The sequence below is a fragment of the Lepidothrix coronata genome, unplaced genomic scaffold (genome assembly GCF_001604755.1).
Source record: "Lepidothrix coronata isolate B3197 unplaced genomic scaffold, Lepidothrix_coronata-1.0 Scaffold59, whole genome shotgun sequence".
Taxonomy (NCBI): domain Eukaryota; kingdom Metazoa; phylum Chordata; class Aves; order Passeriformes; family Pipridae; genus Lepidothrix; species Lepidothrix coronata.
In genome coordinates, this window is record NW_016690239.1 from 3,481,168 (window position 1) to 3,502,022 (window position 20,855).

The 20,855-nt window shown below is 38.3% G+C and overlaps 1 protein-coding gene across 4 annotated transcripts in view; it reads left to right on the top strand.

Moving 5' to 3' along the window:
* The first annotated feature begins 1,288 nt into the window (after positions 1-1,288).
* The window catches only part of ARMC3 (armadillo repeat containing 3), a 61,673-nt gene continuing 42,106 nt past the window's right edge, over positions 1,289-20,855 (top strand). The window contains exons 1-4 of one of the 4 annotated variants that reach the window (XM_017817241.1): positions 1,347-1,535; positions 7,190-7,233; positions 7,932-8,018; positions 12,013-12,061. In XM_017817241.1, the coding sequence (XP_017672730.1) occupies positions 12,014-12,061 (48 nt within the window). In that variant the 5' untranslated portion in view covers positions 1,347-1,535; positions 7,190-7,233; positions 7,932-8,018; position 12,013. The other 3 variants (XM_017817243.1, XM_017817242.1, XM_017817240.1) reach the window with 3 other exon arrangements.

Below are 20,855 nucleotides of genomic sequence, written 5' to 3' on the forward strand. Positions count from 1 at the left end.
AGTATAAATGATTCTTCACTTGTCAGCACAGTTACTTTCCAGGGAAGGTGATTATAAATCTCTATAAATTTTCTATAGGAGTGTCAAAAGTGGAACGAGACACCTTCACACGTGGCTTTCCTATGCCTAAAAATGACCTACCAGCTCTTCTGTTATGATGGTACACATTTGTCATAGTGTGATGGCAGGACCTCTTTGTGCTATGATCTCAATAGATTGATATGGCTTATAAAAATAGAACTAAATTTATACTTGCAGTGCAATGTTGTAAAAAATCTGGGGAGAAAGCAATGAGATTTGTGATTATAAGGAATCACAGGCAAGATATGTTAGCAGCTGTAATTTCTTTACCTATTATTACCTGACTCTGAGGCCTGGAAATGATTAGATTTTCTTGTTTTCTGTCACTTCAGCAATTACTGATAGCAATTAAGCTGCATTTCAAGTAGAAAATGTTTTTTTTGATTTCAGAATTCAGCAAATATTAGAATGAATTATTATTCTGAGAATAGCACAGTTCTCGATACAGCACAGTGTTCTCCATCACCAACCCAGAGCTGACAACAGCTGATCACCCCTCCAGCCCCTTGACATGGCTGTGGCTGATGTTCTGCCCATGGGGCTCGAGAGAGGTTTGCCTGTGCCTCGCTCTAAGTCGTGTGTGGTTTTATCTGTTTCTCCCCAAAACAGAAGGCTTTTTCAACTTTTTTTTCTTCCCCCCCCCCCCCCCTTGAGTGCACTGAAAATAGGCAGTGGCACAGGATCAAGAGAAAAAAAAAACAAAACACAAAATGCAGGCGTGAATATGGCAACTTGTATATTTTAGACAGACTGTAAACGTTTATTAGTTTTCAGAAATAGCGTTCTTTGGGTGAGAAAGTAGCCTTCCCCTTTAGTCTGCAAAAATAACTGATTACTTTTTTTCCATCACTGCCCCGGGCCCATCAGCATTAACCACTTAAAAGTTTCCCTCAAAGAAGTGTCACCACCACTTCGGAGTCGGGATAAACTGTGAAGAAATGGATTATATGCAAGTGTCACGGCGAAATTGTTCCCCGAGGACTTCTGGGAATTCACATTAAACGAGCAACGCTTGAAGCCGTTGCCCAGGGACAACTGGGAAAGGGGGGGGGAAGGCGGCGCGGGGGCGGCGGGCTCAGGCTCCCTCAGGCTCCCTCAGGCGGGCCCTGCCCGGGCCGCCGCCGTCTCCCGGCAACCGGCGGAACAGCGGCGCGGGCGGCGCGGCGCGATCGCCCCCGGGCGGCGCGGGGAGCCCGGGCAGGGCGGGCGCTCCGGCCCCGCCGCTGCGGATCTCGGGGGTCTCTGGCGCTGAGGGGAGGTGGGCGAAGGGCGCAGGCACCGCGAGGGCGGAGGGGCTGAGGCGCTGAAATCACCGTGTGCGGCCTCGGGTGGCGGCGGCGGCGGGCGGGAGGTGTGTTATAGCGGCCGGTGCCCTCGGGCCGTGCCCGGCAGGTCTGGCTCCCCGGCGCTGGTCAGTGAGCTGAGGGCCACGTGTCTGTAGACCTTCAGAAATAGTAAGTTAAAGCTTAAAAAGCATCATTATTTTATGCTAGTAGCGTCTTTCCAGTACCTGAAGGGAACTTGCAGGAAAGGTGGGTCAAGACTATTTACAAGAGCGTATAGCGACAGGACAAGAGGGAATGGGTTCAAATTGAAAAAGAGTAGGCGCAGATGGATATTAGGAAAAGATTCTTTACTGTGAGGATAGTAAGTTGTGGATGCCCCATCTCTCGAAGTGTTCAAGACCAGGCTCTGGATGGGGCTTTGAGCAACCTGGTCCAGTGGAAGGTGTCCCTGCCCACGGCAGGCGGGTTGGAACGAGATGATCTTTTAGGTCCCTTCCAACCAAAACCACTCTTATGATTCTTAAAGGCATACATTGAACTTTCTCCAGCCACAACCAAAAAAACCCTAAAAATTTACAGTCAGCTTGATAAGGGCATATATGCCTTTAAGAAAAGTAGTGACAATTGCAAGATTTATATTAAAATTGTGAGGTTTAATAACAATTGCAGTGTATTGAACAGAAATAAAATTTAAAACCAGATGGTACATGTCCTACACTGGAGGCTCCTGACACTATTTCATACTAGAAACTGGGAGTTTAGGAATTGGTGGAAGCAAAGGTAGGGAACGACAGGGGTGGACATGTTAAGCAGAGGATAACTGCAACCAGTATTTTTACGTGTGAAGTGGGAAGCAAGAAACTGCAGTGGACCTGCCCTAAGAAAACTTAAATCGTAGAGTTAAAAAGAATATTTTTAAAATGTGGATAGGTAAGAATAGTTCACTTCAGGTGAGACATGTAGAATTTTTGTGACAGGAACATGAAAGGTATGGAACTTAAAATTGTATGGATGATAGATGAGAAGAAAAATAATTGAATAGAAAAGTTTTCTCCTAAAGAACACTAACACATGATGAGGTTATTAGGGTGAAAATCTTACCTGATTTATTGGTATTTCAAAGGTTTTAGGACATCTTTAGACAGGAATTTCAAAATAAAGTATGAATTTGCTGTAGAGAAGCATCGTCTTTTATAATCTTATTGCTAATCTGAAATTATAATCTATATTAGATAATCTGATATCTTGTATGCAAGATAAACACATGCTTTCTATTGTTTATTGACTGGTAGCAAGCTTACTTCACATTTGTTGTTGGAAGCAACAATTCCTTTTTTTAATTTCCTTTCATTTTTGTGATTTTTATCGTGTTGCCATTTTCTGATTTTCTAATATTCCTCTAACACAGTGAATGCCAAGATGGGCTTATATATCCTTTAGCACTACTTTTGTGCTACCTGGATTTTTGTCCTAAATTGTAATAGATTTTTTTTTTTTAAATTTTTTTAACTGTTAACATAATAAAGCCTGGTAAACAAGGCATTTAAAATTAAATTATAGGACTACCCTTGCAGATATAACCCTAAAAATCATGAATGTGATAGCAACACAGCTGAGGTGTATCCAGTGCTGACAAAGAAGTAGGAGTACAGTTTTGTCCAAGACAGGAGAAGCTTCATCGGGGATGCTGTGTTCAGCTGAGGTCATCCATGTTTTCAAGAGGTTGACTTAAAAAGGGCTTATGAGGATGGTGTGGGAAACGAAGAATCATTTTTTGGAGGAAATTAGAAGAATTCTTTAAGCTAACAAAATGAGTGGGGACAGGTTTGTTATCTTCAGATAGAGGAGGAGCATGATCAGAGCTGCAGTCCCTGTCCTGTGCAGACAGGCTGAGAGAGATAGGTGGTGTTTTTCAGCCTGGAGAAGCCACAGCTCTGGGGAGACATTGTAATACCTTCCGGTACCTAGAAGGGGCCCACAAGAAAGCTTGAGAGGGACTGTTTGCAAGGGTGCGTAGGGATAGGACAAAGGGGAATGACTTTAAACTGAAAGTAGGTTTGAATTAGACAGTTACTCAGAGTGGTGAGGCACTGGAATGGGGTTGCCCAGAGAAGTTGTGGATCCATCCCTGGAAGTGTTCAAGGCCAGGTTGGATAGAGCTTTGAGCAACATGGTCTAGTTGAAGGTGTCCCTGCCCACAGCAGAGGGCTTGGAACTGCATGATCTTTAAGGCCCCTTCCAACCCAAACTGTTCTATGATTCTAAATGTATTCTGATTCTCTGTATGTAAATATATATGGAATTTATATAATATACTATGTAGTATGTATAGAATATGGTAAATATATATTGTATAGTATAAATATTTACTGTACATTTCATTCATGCCAGCAAATAAAGTAACTGACAGATGTTCAGACATGACACAAACACAGTAAACTGTAGACAAAAGTTAAAAAATGGTCCCTGACCTTGTGGAACAACTTTTTAACAGGAGAGGTGGAAACAAAATATCTAGCAGTTTTTAAGATACAGTGTGATAGGTATCTGGTGGGATTAAAGTGATGCAGTGGCTGTGATGGCGGAGGGGCATGGATCTGATCATTCAGAATGTCCCTTTCACCGAATGTCCCTGTGAAACTGCCAGGAGAAGGCATTCTTTTTAAGACATGTAGACTGGCATGGCTGGCTAAAAACTTAGGAGCGTCTTCAATTTTTTTACTTTACTTAGTCTTTCTTCCTAAGTCAGACCATCTTTGCCTCTTGTATGAGAAGTGTCCTGCTGTTTTTGCTCAGACGGTGGTTGTAACTACTGTAACTACTGTATCTCATTTGTTTTAGGTCAATTTTTCTTTAGTCTCTTTTTCATGGAATGAGGGATTTCACTATGTGTCTCAGTCAGACATTTAAAATCACACATACTTTCTAAAAATCACCTTCATTCAGGTTATAACAGCTTAGATTTTCCAGAGGTAGATCTTAAGTCTCATATTATTTAATATGTGAACAATAATATAGCAAAATCAAAATTTTCTAGTGAGATAAAATAATTTTGTTATGACTAAAGAAGACTGCTAGAAGCTTCTGAGAGCTCTTCTGCAGTTAGGTGAACTGGTAACAGCATGACAGATAAAACTGATTGTTGATGAAAGCAGTGTAATTTATAATGTCAGGAATACTTAGAGCACTATATTCTCTTTAATAGTGAACCTAAATTAATTGTGATCAGCTGGGAAAATGACCTGTTTACCGTATGAGGATAGCTTAGTGAAAATCTTCACTGAGGAAATTGGGTAAAAATAAATACCCTGAAAGTTATAAAGTCACTCAAATAAGTCAGTAGTGTTCTAGAATTGATTATGGTATTTTAGGTTGAGTATATCATATCTGAGAAAGATTTAACAGTCACAGAGGGACTCTGAGACAAGAAATATAAATGTCTGGAAAAGCTATATGGAAAAAATAATTAAGGTGGCTTAGAAAGGTGATAAATCAGAGTATGCAGTGAGTTATAAAAGAAGTAAAAAAGATCAAGTCAGGGCACCTCTTACCTAAAGGTGTAATACAAGAATGAGGGGTTGAATTGAATAACACATTTAAACTATTTACATTTTTTTTAAATCTAAGGCGTAATTCCTTGTATGGTGCCCTTGACAATTGGACCTGTGCTGTAGCATTTCAGACTAAGAAAGAAGAGTGAAAGGACTAAGTGTTCATGTGGACAGTAAAAATAGCTACTATTGTTAGGAAGAACATAAAAAGTTTAGGAAATCTAAACCTTGGTAATTTAGGGAAATAGAAACCCTGTAACAAATGGAGGAAATCTGACTTTTGGGATAGTTTCAAGCAATTATCAGCATTTGGCTGTTGCCATTCTGGAGGCTGAATACTGATCATCCATGGAAGACTGCTCTTATTCATTGAAGGAGCTTTCTTGTGCTGGGACCTCTTAGTTATTGTGTGATTTGGAAAGAATGCTATCATGTCCTTTAATTCCTATTAATTGTTTTTACGAACAATCATGCATCATCTTTTACACCGTACAAATTGGAAAATACATTCTGCCTCTACAGCTTAGGATTTCAACATGATTGGAACGCTCCTGACTCTTGCTAGGTGTACCAAGCTGTTCACTTTCAGAAAACAGTGAACTATGGCCCTTGGGCAGTATGGAAAAACTATCTATCAATCTGAGGCTGTACATGACTCATGAGTCAAATTTTTTAGTGCAAATTTAGCATATTTTCACAGCATCAGATTGTAGAATCAAATAGCTGAGAAGCTTGGCTTTTGTTAAAAACCTTAGCATCTATCCTTGGGCTTTTGAAAGTAACACTCAGCTGAATGTTAATGTGATATCAGAATGCAAATAAGAAGTGTAATTGTATCTTAAAAGTTCTGAGATTTTAAATAAATAATTGTATTATCTTTTAACTTGCCTAAAATCACCACCTTTTCTCTCTCATAGCTATTTTCTCAACCTGGCATCTAACTACAAATTTATTTTGGTTTTAAGACTTTGTCTGCAGGGTACTCCACTCTGCATCTCTCAGTATTTTTAATGATTCTTTCATTTTGTGTGTGTGTAATGTAAAAATGCATAGATCATTGGAAAAAATTGGAATCTTTAATGGAACTCTCAGAATGATCAGAGTACATTTAGTCTTTTTTTTTTTTCCTGCAATGGGATGAACTTTGTCCAGTTGAATCAAAATATTGTCTTGTATCTAGGATCACACTCTAGGTAAGTTTGGTTAGTTAACGTCTCTTGCATGGTAGCTAAATCTTGACCTAATCCTCACAGCATCATTCATAGAATGAGTCAAGTTGGAATGACCACAGTGGGTCATCTGGTCCAACCCCAGAGCACATTGCACAGGATTGTGTACAGATGGTTCTTTGATCTCTCCAGTGAAGAGCAGTCCACAACATCTCTGGACAATCTGTTCTGGTGTGTGGTCACCTGCACAGTAAAGAAGTTCTTCCTCATGTTCAGGTGGAACTTCCTGATCATTTTTTGCCTAATACACACACTGGACGAATTCAAAGGTCTTGACTTAATTGGTCTCTCATGTATACATATGTTTCATATGCCATATATATATATATATATATGTTCAGGAACTGAATATTAAATTGAATCTACCATCTCTTTTTAACTCTCTTCTTCTATGAAGCCAAGTTTTTCAGTAGTGTTTTAATGCTTTCACTGTCTTTACAACATGGCAAAGAGAGTCTGTTGATCCATACTTAAGGAGCTGGACAGAAAAAAGATGGAAGAAGAATGTGGGAGAAAGAAAGGAGTTTCAAGATTATTCCACATTGTTCTCTTAATTAAGACAGAGCTGTCTGAGAATGGTGATGAGTATATTTAAGATGGCATACAAAGGACATACTAGTTTATGGACTCAAAAAAGGAGTGAGATTGTCTGCTGATGATATGATTATCTCTTGATTACATTGGAAGGCAGCAGAACTAAAGTGTCCATACAGAAATCAATTGAAATAATCAATGACAATGACCCATTTATAAGGCAATTTCCACTGTTATCACAAAAAAAATAGCTTCTATGAGACAAAACTAAACAGCCAAACTTCAGTTGAACTAGCTCGACTAAATTGATATGTAATTGTTACTTGGAAGGCAAAAAGAATCTCATGCATCGTTTTTGTGAAGAACCTGAAAATCGTGGCCAAGTTGTAGTAACACAGCTTCAGATTGTCTTAAAGCATAGGACATTTAATCTGAAAAGTGGATCATGTAATAAATGACTTGTTAGAAACTATTCTTAAATCCTTCTCTTTGCACTGCTTTTCCACAGGGGTAATTGCTCTCAGAAGAGACCTTTGGTTCCTTGACTAAGAGGTAAGTTCCATAGCTGGCTGTACCTTTGACCTGTTCCTGTTCTTTGTCTCAGGTCTCACAGTATGTGCAGAGTTCTAGGGTTTTATGTCTGTTATTTAAGGATTTAAAACAGAAAGAAGCAAATGGAACAGGTAGTGCTTTCTGAATGGATTGTCTGACTTAAAACTATAATATATTATGGTCTTGAGGTGTATGCAACAGGACTCTGATAATACAGATATGTACTCCATACTGTAAAGGAATATTAAAAGATTTCAGTATTTTAAACAGAAAAACAACGAGAAGACTTTCCTCATATTTCAAAGTGTGGTTTATAGATTCTTTTCTTGTTGAAGCTCACTTGCTAGCCATCATCTTGTGTTTAAAAAAAAAAGTGTAGTGGTTAGAAATAAGTGCATATCTCAGATTTGAATCTAAGAAACTATTCACACTGAGCAGAGAGGTTCTTAGAGCAGGACAATAAAATGAAGTAAGTACAGAGATCATGGCTGTAATTATCTTACGATCTAGTACTTGGAATCTGCTCCTCTAAGCAGGCATCTGCAGCAACTCTCAAAAACTAAATAAATTGTCCTTATTTTATTTGACATGATAGAGATGACAGTTCCTGATATAATAGTCAAGAGGTTAGAGGATTCCACTTCTGAACTAAAAAATCTGTATTTCTGAACTTCCTCAAAATCCTTTTCCACTTACAGGCAAAATGTTCTGGTTATAGAGATGTTACTGGAGATGAGCCTGTTCCTTCAACCACTTTAAGAAAGACAAGGTAGCTGTGTTTTGGGGTATGTCTAGTTCTGCTAATGGTTAGACTGCTGCAATGGTATCTGTTAGACCTAGCCTGGCATGTGGATTTATGTGGAGAAACGGGGAAATAAGCTTAGCTCACACATTTCAGATGTCAGTATAAATGTAAATATATGAACCAACAACTCTAGACTTTGGTTTTGGTCCAAGAAAAAAAATAGTTATTTTTAAGGTGCAGTTCCATTTTAGATACCTACTTAGGATGAATCTGCCATAAGAGGTATTCAATATGTTGACTAGATCTCCATCAGTTATCGAGGACAGTGACTGACTTTAGTACTGATGCCTAATATAGTTTAGTGGACACTACTAATAGTTTACAGATACTGGTTCAACTTAAGATACACTGGAGTAGTTCTGGTCCTGTGGGAAAGCTGGAGATTCTAATGAAGTTTAGAGTGAGACAGGGAAGTACCTGCTGAGCTTAGGCATTGAGAATAGCCAGAGCTGAGCGAGAGTGTTGAGGATTGTGGGTTTAGAATGAGGATTTAGGTAGACCTAATGACTGTCCTGCTGGCTGAGAGAAAACACCCGATTAGACCACTGCACTGAAACTGGGTTGGAGGGAGGTAAAGCAGGCTAGTTTATCTGTCATTGATAGCAATAAATTCCAGGTGAAGGACAGGAAGTAGCATAGAATGATAACTTCATAGATTGCTTGACTATGCATTGCCTGCATCTGTTAGGTCAAAGTACTTTATTACTTCTAGCTCTACATGATTTACAACAATCAACTCTTTAATCTCAAAAAACATATGTGGAAAAAGTATGCTTCTATGATTCTAGAAATGTGCAAGACATGAAGTAGAGGATATTACTCAAATGAGAATATTCTTTATTTTTTCTTTAAGATTTAGAAATATAGAATTGGTTAGGGTGGAAAAGATCTTTAAGATAATTGACTCCAACTCTTAACCTAACACTGCCACGCCCACCACTAAAACACGTCCCTAAGTGTCACATCTACATGTTTTTTAAATACCTCCAGGGTTGGTGACTGAAGCTCTTCCCTGGGAAGCCTGTTCTAATGCTTTACAACCCTTTTGGTGAAGAATTTTTTCCTAATATCCAATCTAAATCACCCTTGGTATAGCTTGAGGTAATTTCCTCTTGTCCTATTGCTTGTTACCTGGAAGAAGAGACCGACCCCCAACTCACTACACCCTCCTTTCAGGTAGTTGTAGAGAGCAATAAGGTCTCCCTTGGTCCTCCTCTTCTTCAATTTAAACAACCCCAGCTCCCTCAGCTGCTCCTCATCAGATTTGTGCTCCAGACTCTTCACCAGCTTCATTTCCCTTCCCAGGACACGCTCCAGCACCTCAATGTCCTTCTTGTAGTGAGAGGACGAAAACTGAAGCCAGGATTCAGGGTGCAGCTTCAGCAGTGCCCAGTACAGGGGCACAATCATTTCCCTGGTCCTGCTGGCCACACTGTTGCTGATACAGGCCAGGATGCCACTGGCCTTCTTGGCCCCTGGGCACTGCTGGCTCATGTTCAGCTGCTGTTGACCAGCACCCCCAGGTGCTTTTCTGCTGGGCAGCTTTCCAGCCACTCTTCTCCCAGCCTGTAGAGTTGCACAGGGTTGTTGTGACCCAAGGGCAGGACCCGGCACTTGGCCTTGTTGAACCTCCTACCATTGGCCTCTTCCCGTAATCCAGCCTGTCCCAATCTCTCTGCAGAGCCTTTCTACCTTCCAGTAGATCAACAGTCCCACCCAACTTGGTGTATGTGTACTGTAAACCTGCTGAGAAAAAGACAACATGCAGCTATCATGGACAGAAAGGGATTTGAATAAAGAAGTTTTTTTATAGTTCAGTAGCCTTTCAATACCTGTACACATTGATTGGCTGTGATAATGAAAGTTAAATGCAGAAGACATATTTTTAATTATCAGTAAGCCAAAGAATTCCAAGTACATCATTCCCTCAAATCAGAGAGTGATCACTGAGATCTTTATGGGAACAAAGATCGTACCAACATTTGATGGCAGAATGCATTGAAATCCGGACTAGTACCTGCTGCAAAGAAACAGACTGAGGGGCATAACCCACATAGTAGTTGTGCTGGTCTCTCTGCTTATTGCTACAGGTCATACTGCTTTTTTAAAGTTAAAGGAACTAAATATTTTGAAACTAAGAAAAATGTAAAAGTTTCTTAAAAATATGCTCAGAAGTTGGATGTATTTATACAGAATGAAGAAGTACTTGCAATTAAATGCTTTAGTTATTCTTGGTCTTGAAATATTTATAATTTGAATCTGAGAACATTAATTATACAACATTATAAATACTTTTACATTAATTAACTTTTAAAATTGTTTGGTTTAAACCTAATTAAACTCATTCAGAATTAAAATTGCCTCATGACTTTAGCTTAATTTATACCTGAAATGAATCGAGTTGAACTGAATAATTCTAAATAAGAGTCCATATCTCCATACCAGGATTTAGCACAATTTAAATAACCCAGATTTCCTGAATGTCCTTGTAAATCTGATTCTTGTATGTGTGCAGGATTCTTACTTTCTACAGTGACTGCATAAATCAGAAGGTAGTATGTCCATCATGTTTGTTGAATATACTGTCAGTAATTTGTCCTTATGCTTTTTCTTATGTAAGTTAACTTATCCCTAGCCAAAGTAGCATTTTCTGAAACACTGAATTTGTGTGTGTGTGTTCATATGTGTGTATGTACAGATGCACAAGGGTAAAGCAGATTGGAGCTGAAGAATCTTTGATTGTGTGGATTTTCCTCTCAAAACTGTAATTAGTGACCTGCCTTTGAAGTTTTAAACTTCAGATCCATTTTTAGGATGTGATTATGAACTGGTTTCACTACTGCTGTGTTACAGTTTATTTGTAGAGACCACTAGAGGAACAATACCTGGAAAAAAATCAGAGGATTCAAGAAGAGCTCTAAATTTTTGTTGAACACAACAAACAATAGCCTTGACTTTTGTGACCAGCCAGGCTACAGCTCATATTGCAATAAAAAATAATCTCTTATACCACAGGGAAGCTGTCAGGATAGTCCTGGCTGAGGGTGAATGTGTGGTTTTACTTTGAGAACCAACAGAGGAGTTAACAAGGGGTACTAACAGTGCACATTTCACTTTTACGCAGTGTTAAAACAAACTGAAGTTTGGCATAACTTGGGTTATGTTCTATGGATAGTTAGTGCTGGTGGCTCATGTTGCCCTTTACTTTTGCCTGTACCTTAACTGGAAGGCTCTCCTGAAGTTTTTGAAGCCACACAAAATTAGGTCCACATGAGGTATTACATCCATATGCTTTAGAAGCTACTATTAGATGCAGTCGAGGAGGTCTTCCTGGTTCATGTGCACATGTGCTAATGCCAGAAAAAAAAAAAAAGGCAGAAGACAGAAGCTGGACTTGGTGAAAATAGATGTAACTTTTTTAAATCAGTGAAATTTGTACTGTAAAGAACTGTTTCTTAATACCTGCAGACCTGATTTTTGTCTTTTGTGAAATATTAACAGAGAATTCAAATTGTATTTGAACCATGTTTTTGGGGTAGAATTTATTTGTGCATTCTACATTTGTATGGAATGTTTGCTAACACAGAATGTGTAGACAAACATGGGGAAATATCCTAAAAGGACTTTCAAGTTCATATATGATTTATAGATGCAAATAAAACTAACTTAGAGAAAAGGATGTTCTATGTATTTGTACCACATTACAACTTGAGCCTGTGATGTCTCAAACCTTTCTTTTGATCTATGTATTTTGTTGACAGATGTATTTTACCAAATGTGTTCAAGTGTTAGAAAAAGGGACAAATTTTGTATAGAAACTACTATGTCAAAAAAATCTTCAGACTAATTAGGTGGGGTCAAATGAATGAGAAAGTCTGTCTTATAAGCTTTTCTAAATCAATGGTAAACTGGTTCCTAAAACACAGAAGGGAATTTGTTTGTCTGCTTTTATTTGTTTGTTTGTTTGTTTTTAGAATGGGTAAAAAAGTAAAGAAGGAAGCAGAGCCTCCACCCAAGGATGTGGTAAGTTTATAAACTGCTATGTGCTATAAAATAAACATTACACAGTTACAGGCCCAGCTCTACAGTCCTTATGTAGTTCCTTATTCTCCTAACTTACCCACATTATTCTAAAAATGGCTTTTAAAGATGACTCTGTTTCTGCTTTTCTTGGACAGCATACAAACCAGAGTGACTGGGCATGTGTAGTTCTTTGTAGAGATTGTTGTCTTTGGCAGGCTTTGCAAACAGTAATGTATGAAACAATCCAGGCTTCTTTTTATTTAAGAACAGTGTTAGCTTTCTCTCTGTAAAAATCAAAGGAGAAAGGAGAAGAGCAACCTGAAATCTGCCTGTCTTTTCAACTGTGAAGACATTCTCTTTCTTTAAGGGTGAAAGAGTTAAGAGCCTAGATGGATCTGCAGTTTTATACAAATACAAAATTTGACAGATATTTTGAATGCTAGTATTATATACTCTGGATCTTTTGCAAAGATACACAGTCTTTTTGGTATCATTGGAAGTACAAGAGCTGAAGCTAAATATAGAATCATGGTGATAATGTGATTTTTTTTCAAAAGGTGGAGGTTAAGGGTCTGACACAAGCACACTTTTCAAGGGCTTCTATAAATTCACAAGGTACGAAGAAACCCCCCAAAAGATAGATAAGCAAAATACAGGAAATTTTAAAGCTTAAATGTTTTATTCAGAAAGAAGTAGAGGAAATACAGAAACCTTGAAAATAGTATAATATAAATTCTGTGCCAGATAATAACCAAATTAATGAAAATAGGGACCTCAATGAGTTCCACAGAGGAACATGAAACTAAATGCAAAGTTCAGTACACTGTTTTAAAAAAAACAATGGGTTTGTCTGTAAAGAGGGGTAGTACTGCAAGAGCTTTTTCAAAGCTCATGGATCACAGACAAGTTGATCAGCAAAAACTACATTACAATTTCAAAATTAAATAAGCATAAATAATTTTGACTAAGTAATATCCAATAGCCATGATGCTGAGGCATAGGAATTGATACCAGGTTTGGCCCAACTGCTATGTGGAAAGGTGAATATTACAAATGTAATTCATAAGCTCCAATCAATAACAAATCCTTATGAAAAGAGATGACATAAAACTTCAACATAACCTGGGTCTGTATAAAAAAACCAGGAGGAGTCACAAAGACAGTGAATGTGGATAAGACTAATTAAAACAGGCCTGAAGAGTAAAACTAAGTATCTTTGCAGTCTAAGAAAAAATTCGAAAGGCATGACAGTACATTTAAGCCATACAGATAAGCTAAAGTAATAAAAGTTGACCTTTTCAGTAAATAGCTAAAATCAGTAGATGCAGCACTACAATTTCTGTATCCAAAACATACCATTAGATTTTCTGGAGAAAACTGTGATACAGCCTAGTAGGTACTACAATAGGCTGTGAATAATGTCAGAAAAGATATTCAATAATTAAAAAAATCCAACTTAGAGAAAAAGTTGATAAAACTATCAAAAAGGAAAGAACTGGAAAGAGTGAATTCTGAAGCTTTTGGCTTAGTTTTTCCCCTTATTATACTTCAGGTTAGCATATCTCTTCTATCAGTCCTAGCAGGAGAAAAAAAACCTGAATGTTGCATAACAAAACAGTATTAAACATGAAAATAGATAATTGATTAATTGTAACTATCAACCAAGAAAATCTTATAGCTATGAGAATGTTGTTAATAATGATTGTTTAAAATCAAATCTCAAAACTTGAAATTTCACCTGGATATTTCAGGTGGCAGGAAATGAGATGCAGACAAAATAAAAAGACGTATTAGCCATTATCTTCTGATTGATAATCTGTTTATGAAAATGTCAAGTCTAAGAAAAGAAGCCTTGAGATAATGTAGGCAGGCTTATAAAGAGGGCCTTTGTGCACGTGGAATGCTCTGAGAATATATGGTACTGCAGATGACCACTAATTTTTTATAGATTTCCAGAAACAGGTGGGAAACACATCTCTTAGCCTAGCCTCTGTTTTAGAAAATGTTCCTGAGGATTCTGTTTTCACAGCCTTGCATAATTTGTCTTTTACTATTCTCTGTTATGAGAATTGGTCTCCTACAGGAAAAATATTGCTTTGAGCCTCTATCTCTATATGAATGACCTAAGTCAGTAATTCAGGCAGATAAAATACTTGACACAGATTGACAGGAACTTTTCATATGATGTCTAGATTAAGTTTGGTCCAGACAATATTACTATTTGATCATCAGGTAGGGCACAGACATTGAAAGGAGACCTAAGATTACCACTAGAGAAATAGTGAGGCGCTGTCACTTAAAGAAAGCAATAGATACCTGAGTATTTTTGAAAATAGCTTCGTTCACAGCTCTGATGTTAACAAAACGTGGAACGTATGAAGTGGCACAGTCAGCTCCTGAAATCGTCTCCACAGAAACCCCTTCTTTTGATTAATGCCTAAATATTAGTTTGACTTGACTTTAGTAAGGCTTTCAATACTCTCATAACATCCTCATAGGCAAGCTAGTGAAGTCTCGACAAGAGAAACAGAGAGTGTAAATGGATTGAAAAGTAGCTGAACTGACAGGCTCAAAGCGTTGCAGCATGGGGTCCTGTTGGAGGTCAGGCACTCTTGTTGTGCTCCAGGGCTTGATCCTGGGGCTGATACTGTTTAACCTCTTCATTTGTGACCTGAATGATGGGACAGAGTGCACCCTCAGCAAGTTTGCAGGTGATACAAAATTGAGAGGACTGATAGGCAGACCAGATGGTTGTGCGGCCGTTCAGAGGGACCTCAACAAACTAGAGAAATGGGAAATTGGGAATTTAATTAAGTTCAGTAAAGGGAAATGCCAAATCCTGCACCTGGGGGAAGAATATCCGGTACAGTCTGGGGGATGACCAGATGGAAAGCAGCTTTACAGGAAAGGACCTGGTGATTCTGTTCTCGGTTCTGTGGTACAAGTGAGACAAAGCCTTACTGGAACAAATCTGCCAAAGTCTTGGAGCATTTGTCATTTGACATTTGAGACTGTTCAGTCTTGAGAGAAGGCTTGGAGAGAGGGGTCTTGGCAGTGTCACCTGACAGGAGGAAGTAAAGAAATCAAGCCAGGCTCTTCTCAGTGGTGCCCAGTGGAAAGATGAGAGGCAATGGAAACAAACATAAATACAGGAGGTTCCATTGAAGCGTAAGAAAAAAAACACCCTCTTTTACTGTAAGAATGATGGAACATGGCACAGGTTGTCCAGAGAGCTTGTGGAGTCTCCATCTTTGGAGACACTCAAAGTCAGACTGTGTACCAGCCCTGAGCTCCAGCTTTCCCTGCTCTGAACAGGGCAGTTGGATCAGATCAGGTCTCCAGAAGTGCCTTCTAACATCAACTACTTGTGATTCAGTGGAATATCTTGGGGTTATATTGTTAAAACAGGAGATCAGGCAATCACAAAACTGAAACAATTAGCATGTCCAGGTATCTTTTAACTCTGTTTTTCTAGGTAAAGGAAAAGGGATTAAGAATATCAAAGATATCAATAGTGCTTCTAAAAATTCTATGAAAGGTGCGATGCTAAACCTGACCTTAAATCAAATTTAAGTGATTTTTAAAAAGACAATTACAGCATGATTAAACAAGAAAATAATAGCAGATAAATGCATCTTTCATAAGGTGGGATTTGCATTCAAATGGAAAAACAAAAAAACCCTTGCCCTCCCAAATGAGTAGTAAAAGCACAATGTCACCCTGCATCAAAATATTTTGGGAGAGAACTAGCAAAGATACCAAATTAGGAGTAAAGCTTTTCCAAATTTACTAGATGCAAGAAACTTCTTAGAGGGACTTTATTAGGTGATTAAAGTCATGAAGGAAAAGCAAAAATTGTTTTTTTTTTTTTGTCAAAAGCCAAAGCACCAAAATAAATGTGATAAAATTGCCCCAATAGAAATAAATAGTATTTGCCCAGGTCTTGTGCTAAATGAAAAATAATTAAAATCTGAAAATGTGGTACTGCTACATGTAGTATTTAATGTAGTGGAAAAATGAAGGGTAGAAAATTTCATTTTCAAAAAGAAATACATTAATAATTACAGGAACTTTCCATGCTGTGTTAATTGGTAGAAATAGTTCTGAAAAAAAACTTCAAACCAAACCCATGGATAACTATGATAATAATGGGGGAGAGTCAATACTGCTTATGTAAATTTTGATCTCTGAAATCTACTTGAATTCTTTGGAGGAGTTAGTGAGCAAGTGGATAATGGTGTTCAGATTGATACAGTTACTTAGCATTTTCAAAAGTTTTTAGACCGAGCTTTTCACTCACATAAAGACAAAGAGGTAAAAATAATTTTCTCTCCTAGCAATAATGTCGGGTTGTAAAACCGAAAGCAAAGGTGAGAAAACAGGTTCCTGTTCAGGTTTCATAACAGAGAGAGGTTGCCAGTGGAATGTCATGGAGTTTTATTCTGCAACCTGTGTCATCCAGTCTTTCAGAATTAATTGATGTTTTCATGAAAATGGCAGCCAGATACAACATTTCAAATTCCAGAAATAAAAGGCAAACCACCATGTCACTAGCAAATGCATTATACATGCACATGTTAAGTGCCATTAACAGTTTTGGTGTTTCCATTTCAAATGGAAACACAGTTCTGAACTGTAGAACAGAATGAACTAAGAATGAACTAAGAAAGACAACAATAAGAGACAGAGTGGCTTCTGTATTAGGAAAGATCAAAGGGGGTAGGTTTCTTCATCCCCAGAAGGAATAACTGTGAAGGGGAATATCATAGAAACTTAGAAAATTATGAATATACAGGGAAGACAAATGGGTATAATTTATTTCATTGTTTCTTATGGTGAATGAACCGTGGAGGACAAACAAAATTATCAGGTGGTAGTTTTAAAACAAAGAAGAGGCACAGTAATTTATATGACTGTTAATTTGTGGTACTTGTGTCTCAGAATATTAACGGTGATTAAAATACACATGGCTTCAAAAATTATGTAGCAAATTTTTTCTTGGACTTTTTGAACATGGAGGTAAACTCACTAGGCTCTCCAGTTCTCTAGGTTGCAGAGTGCTGGAGTCTGAGAGGGAATATAAGCAAAGTTTAATAGTCTGCTTGCCCACACCTATTACAGGCCTTTTATCAGAGACAGGATGCTGGCCTAGATGGGTCTTTGGTCTGACTGGAAACATATTTTATATTACATTCAATTTCAACTAAATTAAGTTGATGGAAGCAAAAAAAAACACCACCCAAAATCAAACCCCAAATGCTCTGCAGTTTTTAATGGCTTTGAAGTCAAATGTACACAAAAATCAAAATCAAAGGCATGTAGAAGTTTTTGAATTATAGCTTTCTTTTTCATTTAATTTGCTTTTTTCTTAATACAAACTGAATGTTGGCAATGTTGCTTATAAACTAGTTAAATTTCTGTGTTTAATTCAAGGTTATTAATTCAGGCATATTATTCTAGCACATAATCTGTCCTGTATGTGCCATTACAGGAAGAATATACAATGATGTATGAAGATTTAGAAGCAAGCCTTGATTTAAAAAAAAAAAAAAGGTGGAACGCTGGCTATGCAGGAATTATGGTCAGCAAGAGTCCTAATCAGTTCTATGATAGTTTTGATGAACATAGAGCAATCACAGAATCACAGATTGGGTAAGGTTGGAAGGGACCACAGTGGGTCATCTGGTCCAACCTTGTCGCTCAAGCAGGGCCATCCTAGAGAAAACAGCACAGGATTGCATCCAGATGGTTCTTGAATATCTCCAAAGAGGGAGACTTCCCACCCTCTCCAGGCGGTCTGTTCCAGTGCACTCTCACCTGCACAGTAAAGAAATTCTTTCTCAATCACTGACCTGCTCAGGCCTCTGACTGCTTAAGCATACGTGGGTAGACATTAGATTAATTTCACTCTGCTCATGTGCAAACCTGTCATTAAATCCCAGGAATTTGCATTAAATTGTGGTTTCTACAATTTATTGTGAACATGAGATGCAGAGAAAATGGAGCGATGTAATAGTGACTTTGTTATTAGATCAATGTAAATAAATAACTGAGATTTAAAACCCTTATTTGATCTTTCATTTCCTGTTGAACTTCATCTGAAACCAATATTTGTGTTTATTTTTCTCTGGAAGACTAACAGCCTTTACTAAAAATTGGAGTTTTATCCCATCACAAAGTATTTGTCCAGACTCTGGAGATGTGTTTGTGCTTAAATAATAGCACTTACCTGGAGGATCATGTTCGGTCCATGCAAAGACCCAAATGTGGAGAAGTAGGGAAGTATGAAGGTGACTAAAAGAACTTTCAGTCACCTCTTAATTCTCCTGTATTCCCCTCATGTGGTTGAATGAGTGTTGCTGTGATAAACTGAATTTTTTTTGCCTCCTTACAATTCAAAAAGAAAATTCCTATAAAGAATTCCATAATTTTAAGCCCATCATAGAATCAACCAGGTTGGAAAAGACCTCTGAGGTCATCAAGTCCAACCCTTGACCCAAAACCACCGTGGTTACTAGACCATGGCACTAAATGGCACATCCAGTCTCATCTTAAAAACCTCCAGGGACGGAGAATCCACCACTTCCCTGGGCAGCCCATTCCAATGCCTGATTACTCTCTCTGTAAAAAATTTCTTCCTAATATCTAACCTAAACCTCCCCTGGCACAGCTTAAGACCATACCCTCTTGTCTTGCTGATAGCTGTCTGGGAGAAGAGACCAACCCCCACCTGGCTACAACCTCCTTTCAGGGAGTTGTAGAGAGTGATGAGGTCTCCCCTGAGCCTCCTCTTCTCCAGGCTGAACAACCCCAGCTCCCTCAGCCTCTCCTCACAGGACTTGTGCTCCAGTCCCTTCACCAGCCTTGTTGCTCTTCTCTGGACCTGCTCCAGCACCTCAATATCCTTCCTGAACTGAGGGGCCCAGAACTGGACACAGTACTCGAGATGTGGCCTCACCAGTGCTGAGTACAGGGGAAGAATCACTTCCCTGGTCCTGCTGGCCACACTGATCCAGGCCAGAATGCCATTGGCCTTCTTGGCCACCTGGGCACACTGCTGGCTCATGTTCAACTTCCTGTCAATCCAAACTCCCAGGTCCCTTTCTGCCTGGCTGCTCTCCAGCCACTCTGTCCCCAGCCTGTAGCGCTGCAGGGGGTCGTTGTGGCCAAAGTGCAGGACCCGGCACTTGGCCTTGTTGAACCTCATCCCACTGGAATCAGCCCAACTCTCCAGCCTGTCCAGGTCCCTCTGAAGAGCCTTCCTGCTCTTACATCATTAAGATGTAACTTGCACCACTATGCTATTACTTGATTTACTTCTTGTTGCTGAGTCATTATTAAACAAAATGACTTGCAGTACAGTAAGCTGATTATATTTTTCCATGACTTGGCCCATGCCTCCAGCTTGTCACAGCAAGCACGAAGTATCTTCAGATTTTCAGACCTGATTGAAGCTAGGTAGATCAGTTAAGCATGTTAGGCAGGCAACCTCTTAATGAAATTTGTATGTTGAGCTTGCTGCCTGCTAAATTGTGTGATCTGCCTCATGGAAGGTGATGAAATGAATTAGATTTTAAAACCTACTGAAAATATGAATTTGGAAGTCTTTGTACTAGTATCATATTTTGCCTTATTTTTGAGCAAGTCAGAAGAGTGAGAAGAAAAAAAGCCTCCTCTTTGTACATTTTTCTTCTAGCACACTCATAACTTTTAAGATTTGCTCCATATAATTTACTTGCTTGACAAGCAATATGTGCCTCTGATGTAGCTATTAGGTTTTTTTAATGAAGTAAAACAAATAGTCAACGTTTGTAATTATATATGGTATAAATATATATTGTAACAATATTTTAAAATAATTTGTATTGCTATCTCATATGATTAATCTGCTATATTTTAAAGATAAATACATTGATTCTGAGAGACAGCATGACTCCAGTATGTGATAGTTTCTGTATGTAACACAGATACTCTATAGTCCTGAAGTGTGAAGACAGAAGACAGTTTTTCCGTACTGAAAAATTACTTTAAATCCAAACAAGCTTAAAACTTTTTAATTGGTAGGATTTTCAGAAATTGAATAGTGTCTTGTTAAGGAATGAAAGTCTTTTTTAGGAGATTCTCTTGCTCATGTGATGTTAGTCCTCAGAAGTCTGTTAAGAGTGTGAAAACTGTCTGATTTGTTAGAAGATTTCTTTCCATATGAGAGAACTCGGAAATAACAATGAACACTTTGTATCATTTCTGGCTGGGTGAGCAGGGATTATATCTTGGAAATACTTCAGCTAGTGCAAGATCATAGTGAGCTGAACTGAGTTGACAAAGGCACAGGCAGTGTTCTTATATTATTTTTTTAAGCAGCCACAAAGTGGTATTGCCACAGAGTAACCAAATCCTCTTCCTTGTACAACACCTAAGTTTGTGGTCTCTGTGTTACAGGTGCTCAAAAGAAACTTCTCATGTCTGGTTCCAAAGCTACAGAATGCTCTTACATGTGTAACAATTACTTAGTCTGTTACTTTCAAGACTTTCTAGATGTGCAGGGAAGTGTCAAGGTTTTCCCAAAATCTCCATGTGGGATGAAATCCTGATTATATTTATTTGGAAGTCAGTTTTTAACAGTGTCTCCGATTGTTAAAAAATTGGATTTCTCCAAGTAAATAGCAACTCATTAATATTTCTAATTCAGTCTAGATATCAAACAAGATTTTTTTTAAATTAAATGTGGGAGTCTACTGCAGCATACAGAAAGAGTCGGTATAAATCAAACTTTTCCTTCCTTTTTTTTTGTTTG